General features: G+C 36.5%; 1 protein-coding gene across 2 annotated transcripts in view; it reads left to right on the top strand.

Moving 5' to 3' along the window:
* dgkq (diacylglycerol kinase theta) overlaps positions 1-14,082 on the top strand; it is a 102,191-nt gene extending 88,109 nt beyond the window's left edge. For both annotated transcript variants that reach the window (XM_031906820.1, XM_002935871.5), the window contains exons 16-23: positions 1,475-1,626; positions 2,334-2,482; positions 2,615-2,796; positions 6,162-6,262; positions 7,430-7,576; positions 8,070-8,181; positions 8,863-9,015; positions 9,541-14,082. In XM_031906820.1, the coding sequence (XP_031762680.1) occupies positions 1,475-1,626; positions 2,334-2,482; positions 2,615-2,796; positions 6,162-6,262; positions 7,430-7,576; positions 8,070-8,181; positions 8,863-9,015; positions 9,541-9,642 (1,098 nt within the window). In that variant the 3' untranslated portion in view covers positions 9,643-14,082. The remainder of the gene's footprint in view (positions 1-1,474; positions 1,627-2,333; positions 2,483-2,614; positions 2,797-6,161; positions 6,263-7,429; positions 7,577-8,069; positions 8,182-8,862; positions 9,016-9,540) is intronic.
* Positions 14,083-14,356: the final 274 nt, after the last annotated feature.

Raw genomic sequence — 14,356 nt, 5'->3', positions numbered from 1 at the left:
TTAGTCGTGTCATAGAAATGCTGTGTATTAAAAACCCTTGTGTACTAGTTAGGCATCCTCCTTCTGTTTGTGATATCTGTATTATAAGTGACAAAACATATGTGAATGCTTAAGTGGTTACCCCTCAGCTGTATTATTTGAATAGTGCTGGACTGAGTCTGTAGGTAAGTTATTTGTCTGTAACCTAAAAGTACCCCCTTCTCTTCCCTGCTCTCGAAATAAGTGTGGATGTGTAACAGTAGGAATATGCATTCCCATGTAGTGTTATACTGCTATTTATTGCATTTATAATGGGTTTCCAGTTTATCATGCATAGCTGGTTCAATATAAACAGCAGCCTCTCCAGACTAGCGTATCACAGCCCAGTTTGGCCACCCACAAGCTGTGCCAAAATGGGCTGATTTGTTTGGTCCTATGATCGGATCATCCAGTGGGGCCTAGGGGACTGCATAAATGTGCCAATGAGCTCCTTGTCTGCTGGCATTTGTAAACAGCAAGACAGATAAATCCCCTAGTGTAAATTCTCTAACCACAACCTGCTCTAAATATTTAGTAACTGTTTCTGGGAATATGTGAAATTGACACGGTTATATACATTTACTTTTTGCATTAGTGCACAGTACATTGTAAAATATGTTTTAAAATTGTATTAATGGAGAAATTGCACTTAACATTAATATTTAATAAATTATAGATGGACCTACTCTAGCAACATTTTAACTGGTCTTCAGTACTTGGCTTCTATGGTTTTTTACTCTTCTGCCTCTTTCCACACTGTAAAGGAAAATGCTTTCTGGTTGCCACAGGCACTGACCCTGGTAACCTCCCCTGGCTATATTAAAGGGCACATACAACTGAGCTTATGTGCTTCTGAACTCCTGTATGATTCACACGTAAATCGATGGATTATAATATAAAACATTGCACCAGGCCCGGATTTGTGGCAAGGCCACAAAGGCCCGGGCCTAGGGCGGCATAAACATAGGGACGGCATGCCGCCCCACCGCACGCAAATTTTAAAATTTTGCTCCCATACGGAGCAATGGGGACCTTTGGCACATGCGCTTGCGCGGTGGCAGGGGGGAGGAGGTTGATCACGCATGTGCGCGGGGGAGCTAGGGGGCGCTGAATGGGGGCGGCCAGAGGGCGCTTCATTTAGAAATCCGGCGCTGCATAGCACTTAAAAAGATAAGACATTCCTCTGAGATATGTCTCTCTAATTTCTGTCTTAATTTTTTTTATAATATGTAGAACTGAGTAGGTGGAAATCCACTGAAACAAATCTAAAAGAGAAGTGAGTAAAACCGATGCTTTTTTAGCTTTACCATTTCTCTCATACACCTGACTAATGTGGCAAGTAATACGCCGGTCACAAGTTTTCTCTTCCGCAATACCTTATTTTGCATGAGGATATTTCATTTCATAGTTCTGTTTAAGAGTTATTTATTTATTCATTTTGTTGTTTTATTTGCAGCATGAAAAACTGCCTCAAGAAACCTGCCCGCTGCTTGTTTTTGTGAATCCCAAGAGTGGAGGCCTTAAAGGCCGTGATCTTCTCTACAGTTTCCGTAAACTATTAAACCCACATCAAGTTTTTGAGCTGACCAATGGAGGTCCGCTGCCTGGGTATGTTGTCTTGGATTTCATGTGTGATCATTCATAAATCACTGACAGAAGTTTCAATTTAAGGATGAACACATACACAGGGAGAACATACAAACTTCTTGCAGGCACTGCCCTGTTGGGAATCTGGAAACTGTATTACTGTACACTCTGAGTAGGGGCCTTTTGTGGCCAAATTGTCCAGAAAATGGTAGATTAGTTACTTTTGAACTAAGCACTACACAAATTGGTAAAACTAGAGCCATTTTTTTTTCTAAAGGGGTCCACCCAAAAACTAGCTTTTGCAATGTAATTCAAAGCAACTTCCCAATATATATTAAATACAGATTTTCAATGGTTTTAAGGTCATGTGTAAATGTAATTGCTATTAAAATTAGTAGCTAATTAGTATCTAATTACAGTATATTAGTACATTAGTGTGCATTACATTTCTGGGTTTTTTTCAGGTACAAGTAAAAGATATTTCAATATTTTTTTAATCTTATTACATCACTTTAAAGGAAGGATGATTACAGTGAAGTAGAAAAGTAGACACAGATATAAGAGATTTTACATTGCTTTATATGTAGGGAGTTTTGTTTGAAACGGAAATAATACAGTATTTCATACTGATTTATAAACCTTCTAAATAATTTATTACCAGATTCCAAGAAAATTATAAAAATCATTAGTTTTGACATCCCATCAAGGCCTATTTCCTTTTGTTTCAGATTTCATACTTTTTCACGGGTTCCTTATTTTCGTGTACTTGTTTGCGGTGGTGATGGAACTGTTGGCTGGGTGCTCGGAGCCCTAGAAGAGATAAGACATAAGTTGGCTTGTACTGAGCCATCTATAGCTGTTCTGCCATTGGGGACTGGTAAGGGCAAAAACTAACATCCCATTACTATGCATTAATGAATAATTAATATTTGTGTGTACGTGGCTTTTCTGTGTATGTTCTAGTTTGTGAATGTATAAAAATCTAGGAACAATATTCTTTTTGTTCCAGGCAATGATTTAGGTAGAGTGCTGCGATGGGGAGCTGGCTATAGTGGGGAGGACCCATATTCTATTCTGATCTCTGTGAATGAAGCTGAAAATGTGCTAATGGACCGCTGGACAATACTGCTAGATGCTCAGGAGGCAGTTGATGTAATGGAAAATGGCATTTCAGAACCTGACCCCCCGAAGGTACTTAGATTTAGTGACTTATTAACATTAATACAGTTAGAACATATCTTAGTTCTAATTACCAGTGTTATTTTTATGGTCTTTTCTCTCTTATGCTAGATATAACAAATATCATGTTAACAGCTTTGACTTTACTAATGTATTATAATCTATAATATGCCCACTCTTTAGTTGGCAAACACCGATTTTTCTGCAATGAAATGCATTCTCTGCATTGCTCGCTGTCACAGACATTCACACTAGAACCCAAGAGCACAATGCTTCTGTGCCAGTACCTGGCACATAAAACATGGCATGAGTTTTATACACTTTTTTATACAAGCACAGAGTTTATCACTTTGTGTGAAGTTCAACATGATTTTTATTCTGGAAGATTAGCAAGGCATTCAGTATTTTCTGGATGATGATTTAATAGTTGAAATGTCTGGGCTTCAGTGAAACAGAAAATGGATTAAATAATTTGCAGGCCGACATTTAAAGATTTCACATAATTAGGCAAATAATCCTTTTCATATCTTATACTCCATTTAAAGGCAACCATTTAGTGGTAATTTATAGCGAAAATAATTTTGCAGTTGGATTCTGCTGCCCTTTCTTTATAGATCAATGACAATATTTAATTTAATTAGCCTTCATCTTTCCATTTTGTGTCATCCTATCCCATTCATAATTCCAGAACCATTAAGTAGTATGACACTGAGGTTTACTACAATTGTAGTAAAGTCAAGTATTGCATTGCATTTTAGACTTTTGGTTGCACATGTGGGCTATTCAATCCATGTGAATATTTGGGCACTGAATCAAGCAGGAAAATCTGTACCATTTTTATTAGATATGTGACCATGGATAAAAACTGGACTTTTAAGGCTTATTTCAAAAATATCTACCTTTTTGTAGGGATATCTATCAAGTAACTTTATTTTTAAATTCCTATTTAAAATACAGTGCTGCTTACTGTTTTGTAAAACTTGCCACAACCACTCCCAAAAAGCCACTCCTATGTCAACATGAGCAGCATTCATTTTGTCACTGTAATATCAACACTCTGTCCTATTTGTCCTGCAGATAAGGAACTGTTCTGTTCTCCTGTCATAAAGGTGGCCACACACGTGGCGATTTTAGATGTTTCGTGCGACCATCGGTACAATGCACCACTAACTGTTCAGGGCTGAAACGGCAGATAAGGAGAAACAATAGATTTCTACCTCCTTCTGCCGATTCAGCCCCGAAGACAGATTTTGCTCAGGCGCCTTCTATGGTGCCCGATCAAAATCTTTAAACCGGCCCGATCGGTGAGTCGACCGATATCAGCAGGTTCCTGCGATATCGGTTGTCTCACCGACTTGCCATACATGCACCGAATATCGTACGAAACGAGGTTTCGTACAATATTATCAGTGCGTGTATGGCCAGCTTTTAGCCTTTGATGGCTTCCAGCATAAGACAAGTGCCAGAGCACAGAAAAAGCTGGAGCAATATTTTAAAACCAAATACCACAAGTATAGATACAAATTCACAGAGAATTCAAAAATCCAGTTGCTGTAGAGCACTGCCAGTTTTCCTATACGTTTTCTAGGGATAACTAAGCAAACTATCAAAATAAGACAAGAAGAGTACCTCCCAGTAATAAACCCGTGTGTTCAGTCTCCTAATTAGTTACTATAACCAACATTATCATTCTTTTATGTCATTTAAACAACATTAACTCTGGGTGCAGAGTACCCCCTTTGCAGAACATTTACATAATCTGTGATGGAGATTCCACATTGTCTAGTGTAATTTTATTTCCAGTACAGTTATTCCCCATAGCCCCAGATATGATACACATACATCTGACTGATGCTGTATAAACATGGATACCTGCACATGTGTGTAAGCCATTATAGATATGCTCTGCACATGTGAAAAAGTGTGAATTTATTTTCTTGCCCTATAATAAATCTACCCCCATAGTCTTTCTGTCCATCTTCTCCTCATGTTGCCATGTTATATATGCAAAGCAATACTTGTATTTTATTCATTTTGTCTCTATGAAGTGGTAAATATCTGACAGTTACTGTACACTGGCGGCATCTAGTGGCCCAAAATGTTATTTCTTTTTTATCTAACTTGTTAGAAGATTCTCACAGATTTTATATATATTTTAATGCTCGTAAGGAATAACTGACATGTTTTAAGAAAAAAAAAATCTGTGCTTTTTAAAAAACAGATTTCAATGCAGGATTCTGCAGGAGAAGCTCTATTAATGGATGTGTATTGTTTTATACTATTTTATTTCGAAATTTCTCATGGGGCTAGCCATATTCTTCATTTCCCAGAATGCCATGACCACGTGACTTGCTCTTATAAAACATTGTTCAAACCCTTTACTAACGTTCAGAGCTGAATTGTCAAATATGCAGGTAGAAACAAAAGAATTCTACCCCTATATGATGATTCAGCACTAAATGTTTGTTGGTGCTTGGGCGCCTTTGCAAGTATCTTTCTGCTTGTCTCCCGCCAAACACGTACTGCCTGACCTAATAGTTCTTCCATGGGCTAATAGCATTGCAGGTACAATCCTAAATTTTAGCGAGTGGGTAAACAAGCTAAATTGCGTATACTGCTCCACAATAATTTAGGGTGGTTTCAGGCATTTCTCTGCCAGTTAAAATACACTGTGGAAAAACACAAAATAAATTGAATACAGTGAGAGACAGAGGGCAGTGGCACCGTAAATACATTACATACAGTAAGAAGCAGTTGGATCTTCAGCCCCAAATACGTTAAATGAGAGGCAATCATTTCTGACACCACAGACCCCGTTATCCTTCTAAAAAGCAGGTTTTCCAAGGGATGCAGGTGATTTTAGATAAGTACAGATGAAATAAAAAGTCAAGAATCATTTACATTGCCAAACGTGTTCACATGCTGAACTTAGTGGTAGGTAGATATGAGGATAGCACCTAGGCAGTAGAAAACCTGCCTATTGGAAGTATTGAAAGTATATTGAGTAGGAGAAACAATAGCTTCTCTGAAGCATTTCTAATGTGTAGCGCTGGCTCCTTCTGAAAACTCAGACTCAATGCGCTGAGATGGCTGCCTACACAACAATATTAAAACTAAAAAAAATTAATTTGTTGATTCAAAAATAACATTTTAAATGGTAGAGTAAATTATTTGCTATGTTAGCAGTGTAGTTTAGAAATAAAAAGTACACCATAAAAATCATGACCATATTCCTTTAAAGGAATGCTAATCTTAATGCTGATGAGTATTTTAATTGCTGCATAAGGTTTTGAAGACGAGACGTTGAAGTCTGCAGTATATGTTTGTCCTTTACTTTAAAGTTTTAGCTGAATAAATATATCTTGTTTTATCCACAGATTGTACAGATGAACAACTATTGTGGAATTGGTATTGATGCAGAACTGAGTTTGGACTTTCACCATGCCAGAGAGATAGAGCCGGGGAAATTTAACAGCAGGTATGTCAAATTCTGGCTTTTGCAAGTCCGCCTAAAATGTTAATACAATATAAAACCCAGGTAAATATCTTCTTTTTCTTTTCTGTCTGTCACCATATTACACCACAGACATAATGAGGACTATATCTGTACCAGCAGGTCACTGGGATTCTGAACTTTAATGTAGCACAAATAAAAGTTGGTTCTGCTCTGGAATGTTACATGACTGTTACATGATATTAGGTTGGTCTAGGCAAGCACCGCAAAGGCATAGGTGGTTTCAGTGCTTAAAAGTTCATCATTCTAAAAATAATGCAATGTTATTTTAGAAAGATTAATGTACCCTAGCTAAAAGTATGAGCTAGTATGCAGTACACCATATAGCTGCGGGGCCACAGGTTGGATATCCCTTCTACTGTATAAGAAGTTGTTTCTGAATCTAATGAACATGAGCACACAGACCAGCTAGTTCTTTAATCACATCCTGATTAAACTGACACATACATTGTTCCCTTGAATGTATCAAAAGAGAGAATGTTCCAACTCAACTGCCAACAGAAAAATATTGCATGTCTTGACATTTATGCTGCTGCACAGTGAATGTAATAAAATGCTGGAAAAGCGGTTATTTTAGATCAAAACAAGCACATTTACCACCAGTAACACAAAACAATATTATAGTACCATATTAACACTATGAGAGAATTAACTTTTCTTAGTGCATATCAGTATGAAGAATTTAATTTGGTGCTTCTTTCTTGCTTTCTTTCTTTTTTATGTCTTAGGCTGGAAGTGCCCTTTAAATTCAAACACATAGTTGGGCATCACTCACATAAAATCAGAGAAATTGACTTTTTTATGTGACTGGGGTTGTAATGTTTTCTCCTACTGTTTGAGATGCTTTGCTATCCATAGACTTGCACTGAAGCTGGCAAAAGGTTCAAGAAATGTCCACATTGTAAAGTATATAGCATAAACAGTGGAGCTCAAATGTGCCTTGTTGGGTGGACTGGAATTGCTACTGAAAAAGATATTTTCACTAAATATTGTACATCCCAGGGTTTCTAATACTGCACATACTCCACAATTTTTGTTTTAAAATTTTTCAAATTTGAAATTGAAACCTTGCTAAACAAACGGAGTATCAAGAAAGCAATATCTGTTTGTCCGATCTTCTGTCTCTGGCAGGTTCCATAATAAAGGAGTATATGTAAAAGCTGGTCTGCAAAAGTTAAGCCATAACAGAAATCTACATCGAGACATGAAACTCCAGGTTGACCAACAGGAAGTGGAATTGCCGAACATTGAAGGTCTTATTTTTCTCAACATACCCAGGTACTGTGTAATGAAATATATATCTGTAAAGCAATATTTTTTAAATTTTCTAACCATACATGAAAATATGTGTTACTTTTCAATGACTCATTCAGATTTTAATATATTAGGAGTTATGTTAGGACACCACATTTCAAGTCTGTGTTGATGTGCGTGTCTGTGTGCTGCATTCTCTGGTTGCTGCCATCTGGTGGTCTCTTCCTGTGAAGTGATAGTGCTCAGTGCCACAAAAGGTTGCTTTACCATTTTCAATTAAGGGTATGCACAGTTTCTGCTCCCAATAAGTAAATCACTATCTCAGTTTGCTTAAAACACTCTATATAGCTATGTCTGACTGGAGAATAATAAATATATTATTATTATTAAAATGTGTTTATAAAGTGCCAATATATGTATGATTTAATGTCTAATGAGTGCGAAGATTATTCAATAAGGCAAAGTGTAAGTAGTGATTTGTATCGTATGTTTCTAATGTAAATGTTTCTTTTTCAAGCTGGGGCTCGGGAGCTGATCTGTGGGGGTCTGATAATGATAATCGATATGGAAAGCCAAGAATTGATGATGGATTGCTCGAAGTTGTTGGTGTAACTGGTGTTGTTCACATGGTGTGTAGAAATTCTGTCTTTTTATTTCCCATCCTCAGAAAGAGTTACAGCAAGGTTTCAGTACCAGTCCCTTGGCATAACACTATTTAACTTTGTATATGGCATTTAACAGAATAAGTATGTATTTCACCATTGTGCCAAATCCAAGCTGTCTATAGCTGTGGTTTTACATGATCATTATACGCCAAATGTTCTACTTTTTTCAGATGGCCGCACTTTCATGAGGTTTCTTGTAGGGGGATTATTACAACAGAACATTACTAATGCAAGAAACATGGCTGGTTGTTACATACTTTCAGCGTCATAATCTGCTATCTGAATTAATGTGAATAAAACAACCCCTAGAAAAGGCAGATTCCCTTTAATCAGCCAGAGCTCCACAACATAACCTTTTTACATTTGTCATCTGGGTTTTCTAGCAGACAGCCCTTTTCATGCAAGAATGATTCAAAAACCAGTCGTTAAATGCAACAGGTTTGGTAAAGTTTTTCCTGCTTATTACAAGGCTTCGTAAATCAGGCCCTTAGTTTTACTGTAGCCCATGTCTTTGCTAATGTGATACACAAGGCACCGTAGTTCAGGGTATAAAATAAGATATTGCTTATTTGGTATGTAGAAACTCTGACATAATGCATTTTTATACATTATTGTACAATTTAACTTTTTAAATTGTTCTCCTAGGGTCAAGTACAAGGGGGTCTGCGGTCAGGAATCCGTATTGCCCAGGGCTCTTACTTCCGTGTTACCCTTCTAAAGCCTATTCCAGTTCAAGTTGATGGTGAACCCTGGATCCAACCACCTGGACAGATTATTATTTCAGCAGCTGGACCAAAGGTACAAAAAAAATCCTTAGTAAATATGCTATATATGTAGAGTTTAGCAGAATAAACACATTTCATCAAAGGAGGACTTAGGCACCCGCCAGTTGCTTACCTGACACTGCAGGGTTGTGCTCCTGTTAGCAGAGAACTGCAGCAGTCCAGGATGCTTCCATAGAAGCTGATACAGACCAATCTTATTTCTCTTCTGTCTTCTTTTCTCTGGGCCTGGGGAGGTGGGGGTATCTCTTCTGCTTTTGGAAGTTGCGTTAAGTTTCCTCCTGCAGGCAACTTGGGTTGGTTTGTTGGGTAGAATTTGTTACTCTGTTTTGGGCCTCTCTGAAGATTTATTTTTTGCGGGGAAGCCCAGCGCAGATTAGTTACAATGCTGATTTCACCTTTCCTTCTCCTTTAAATGGAAAGATATTTGAGCTGTGTTTCTGTAGAAAATGTAAATCAAAATTAAAGAGTTCTCCAACTACCTAACAATGACCAGTACTGAGAGACTGGTGCTGATATTACATGTTATGCTCCTTTTAAGGTTCACATGCTGAAGAAGTCTAAACAGAAGCAGAAGAAAACATCTGCAAGCTCGAAGGACACAAAAGGCGATTCTGTTATACTGAATGACAATGGAAGCTAAAGAAAGAAGGTTCTAGAGAGAGGATCAGACTTCACAGTAAAACGCCGCAGATTGAAATCTCATGCCGATTCACTCACCGAGAGAGAAAATATCTTCCAAAGTGTAACGATTGTTCCTTTAACTGTGTTCCTGCAGCTTCCAATAATACAGACACTTTCCTAGTGTAATTAGTGATCACAAACTGACCTTGTTCTGTGTACCTGTAACTTGTCCATTTGTGTGTGTGTGACAGAGATCACACCCAGTGCCCATAGGCCAGTTTGGTTCTAACTGAATGAAATGTAAGTACGTTTTTTTTTCCAGCTTTGGAAAAATGAGTGCATTTATTTATTTTAAACATCCTTTTTAATTTTTTTAAGAAGCTACTGTGTAGTAAAACTAATGTCAGCAATAAACACTGACGTTCTGGCAAAATGGAAATGGAATCACACACTCAGCACAACACTATTCTAAGGTTTCCTTATATAACGTTGATAGTCAATAACATGGTATTTATTTCTGACTTCTGAACAATATGAACATGGTTTGTATTTTTTTATGCAAAATGTTTTTTTTGGGGTTTTTTTTTATACACCTTAGGGTGTGTGAATGTTGTCTGTCAAACAAAATGTTACTATGAAAAAAATGACCAAAAAAGAAGAGTGCCAAGAATCAAGTGTAGGAAATATTCTGTTTAAATGTTATGTTACTATGTAATAATGATTAGGCCCCCCCCCCCAACATCAGTTCAACAATGTGACATCATTTCAGAACAGAATTGGGCAACGTTTAGAAATAACAATGAATTTAAATGACTGTGGAATTCAGATCCATTAACATTATAAGAAAGAAGTCTTTAAACTCTGGGAGGCAAATTAAAAAATTTTGAAGTTTGAGGGGGGAAAATGGCTATAAAAACCCACAACTCACACGCTCAACTTTTCTTACGAAACCATGCAATAGGTCTTTATCATTAATTATTCCTTGTAGTTTTTTAATTATTGAAATTTTTGTTCAGCAACTTGGAGTTCTTAGCAACTATTTGGTTGCTAGGGTCCAAATTACCTTAGCAGCCACGCAGTGGTTTGAATGAGAAAAATATGTTTACAACAATAACAATGTCGATAAAACTGTAGCCTCCCAGAGCAATCGCTGATGGCTGATGGAGTCAGTGACCCCCATTTGAAAGCTACAAATAGGAGAAGAAGGCAAATCATTCATAAACTATATAAAAAAAATGATGAAGACCAACTGAAAAGTTGTTTACAATTGGCCATTCTATAAAATACTAAAAGTTAACTTAAAGGTGAACCACCTGGTGCATGCTGGGCCCATTTAGGTTTGTTTGGGACAACCCCCATGGACTTCTATAGAAACTCCCCACCTTTTGTTTGTCAGGTTTTTTGATAAATCAAATCAAAGCTATTCTAGGTTTTGAAGAATCTCCTCATGTATATTTGCATTTGAGGGTTTTTTTTTTTTTGCTGCAATTTTTTTTTAGGAATTGGAAAAAAGATTGCAAACTTGAATTTTGAGAAATCTGCCTTTTAGTGTAGCAACATATATTTTGTTTGTAATAAATAACTGAATAAAAGAATATGTAAGAGAATGGCAGCACCTGGGTGCAGTCGTCACATATTGACAGATGCCCCTGCCACACTTGCAAATAGATCTTTATACTATAATACACAAAGAACAGAATGGTATTTGCCATAGGCACTTCCAGTAAATGTTTTTTTGTTGAGTATTTCAGAATCTTTGAAGGTTGGTTAAAAAAAAAAGCTTTAAATGCTTTTTCCAAGGAAAAGGACATCCAATAGTAAAAGATAGGGTGGTTACAGCCTTGTCATTGTTCCACACTTATGGAAGTGTAGAATCTTATATTCTCTGTCATTTATTTTTAATTAGAAGCTAGATATGGGGTAAATATATAAAAATGAGCTTGTTCATGTCAGAACCAACCATGCAATATGCACTTTATCCAATGCGAAGCAAAGAGAAAAAGTTTAGTTAACCGATAACCCATAGGAATAAAAAAGGAATATTAAGGGGGCCCCTGTTTTTTTAACATGAGTGCAATGATTGATCTTGTGCTGAACATACTTTTAGCCTATTGTTTTAATTGTAAAAAATCTATGATTTTGTTATATCTTGAGCTAAACAGGGAGACTGAAGCTACTTCATGTTTGCTTCTTGCAAGGTAGATAGATTCCCAGTGCACACATTATACGCCCCTGCATAATGGACTAACAAAACAGTCACAACAAAGGGAGGGAGTTGCATACTGGGAATCTAGTTACCAATCTCACAAGGAAATCATTAACCTTCTATCAGGATTATATAATCTTTATCTCTCTCTCTCTCTCTCTCTCTCTCTCTCTCTCTATCTATATATATATATATATATATATATATAATATGGTATATAGGTCTGTTAGCATAAATTATTGTGTACTGGCACATATTTAAATCCCTAAAGACATTGAATGGTAAATGCCTAAAATGACTCCTTAGCACAAACACAATTGGTTAGTGGTGGGCCTCTGCTAGATCGGTGTAAAAGAGCATGTATTTTCCATACCCAAAATATAAAGGATATATGATTTTATTTAAAGGGGCCATTGTCTCTCAACTAAATGTTTTGGACTGTGTGTAGCACTTAGTAATATAGTTAATATTGACAGGCTTGCACAATTACAGTTCCTAGTAACTGATCCACTGTGCAGTAACTGATATTGCATACCTTCTCTCATTTCTTTGTGTTACATATCTTCATATTAATGCAAGATGCCATGAGATTTTTGAGAGTCAAGTACTTTTTATATTTATTGGTTAAACAGAGTCAAGAGAATAATAGTTTGTTATATGACAGAGTACTTGTTGTACAGCTTTCCTTTTCTGCCTGCGCATTCCCAAGTAGTATACACACAAGTATATTTATCGCCTGAACTACTGACCACTTTCTTATTGTTACGTCTCTTATAGGGCATAGGGGGAAGTTAGATTTTGAATGTTTCATTTCTACTATATAAAAGATTAGGCCCTTATTGAATGGAAGTGGTAAATTATTGTGCCGGTAAATCCGTTGTGCCTTCACCTGCTAAGTATTTTTTTTAACATATAGTTTTTGGGTTAGAATGGGAGTTTGCTTATTCATGCAGAATGTAGCCTGTTATTACTCCCAGCTTATTACACAGGTATGGGATCTGGGGCATCTGGGGTTTTCTGGATAACGGAGCTGTATTTGGATCACTATAGCTGCTAAAGATCATTTAAACATAAAATAAACCGAAATAGACCAATATGGATTCATGCAGCTTAGTTACCATGAAACACAAGGTACTGTTTTATTATCACAGAGAAAAGAGAAATCATTTTTAAAAATAAGAATTATTTTATTGAAATGGAGTCTATGGGAGATGGCCTTTCTGCAATTCTGGATAACTGGTTTCCGGATAATGAATCCCATAACTGTAACTGATTTATTAACTCCATTACCTGCTTTTAAAAGACAACTTACCACGCAAAAAGAATTCAAAATGTAGCAGTTTTAACAATTTCTCTGTTTCGATGTGTAATTTCCTGTTCTTCCTCTCCAGTTGAAGTGTGCATGATTGCAAGAAAATCACTAGGAATATATTTCATGTTTTCTAAACTTTTCAAAATATGTATATATAGAAGTGCAATGCAAATAATTCAGATAACATGTACTGTACTGGTGTCCCTTGGAAGCAAGTGTTGCAATGTTCAGGGTCCAGTTGCTCATCCAGAGCCATTACATGGTCAGAAAGAAAATACATGGCTGCAGATCCAAGTGGTAGATTGTACATAATAAGGAAACATTATCTAACAGACCTGGACTGGCAATCTGTGGATTCAGGCATATGCCAGAGGGTTTGCTGTAAGATGCCATAGACAGTCACTATTTATTGGACTGATGGGGGGCTGTTTGGGTCTCTGTGTACTTGAAATGCCAGGGCCTATTTTGAATCCCAGTCTGGACCTGTTATCTTATTTATGGTAGGGACCAAAACTGTTATATATTCTATTAAACATAAAATATAAGGGTCTTATTCACAACATTTACCACTTAACATTTCTTTCATTGTGCCAGCATTTGTTTCATGGTAATCTATAGAGTGCCTCAAAATGCACCTCACACTTATGTTTACTTGTGGTTTAATCTTGAAGGCAGGGTTATTGTAGTTGTTACTTGTTGTCTTAAATTACAAACCACTGTATTAGTGATCCATATGATTTCCGATTGTAGATTTGGTTTTTTTTTTGTATTTAAATGCAGTTGTGCTGTAGTACTCTGAAAATGAGATGTATATATTTTGCAACATAGCTGTGTATATTAATGGTTTAATTTGCACTGATTTCAGTTCTGTATTTGAGTGTAAATGTTGTGGAATTCAGAGATCTATATTGAGATTGTGTCAAATATAATAGTTTCTCCTACACTGCCTTCTCTTTGCCTTTGTTCTTTTTGTTTTCCTTAGTTTTGCTCAGTTTCGTTCTGATAATACACTTGCTATGACATTGTTTTTATTATCAAGTTCTGTATACAAAATATATATGTTATGTGTATTGCTTCAAATGCAAAATGGGAAAAATTCAGCATTGTTTATAACATTTGCTCTCGTTCTACAAAAGTGTCTTGAAAACCACTTGATAAATTAGATTCCCATTGCCAAAATGATCATACTACAAAACCTCAATGGTCCATACCATT

The sequence above is a fragment of the Xenopus tropicalis genome, chromosome 1 (genome assembly GCF_000004195.4).
Source record: "Xenopus tropicalis strain Nigerian chromosome 1, UCB_Xtro_10.0, whole genome shotgun sequence".
NCBI classification, from domain to species: domain Eukaryota; kingdom Metazoa; phylum Chordata; class Amphibia; order Anura; family Pipidae; genus Xenopus; species Xenopus tropicalis.
This window is presented reverse-complemented; position numbering and strand designations above follow the sequence as displayed.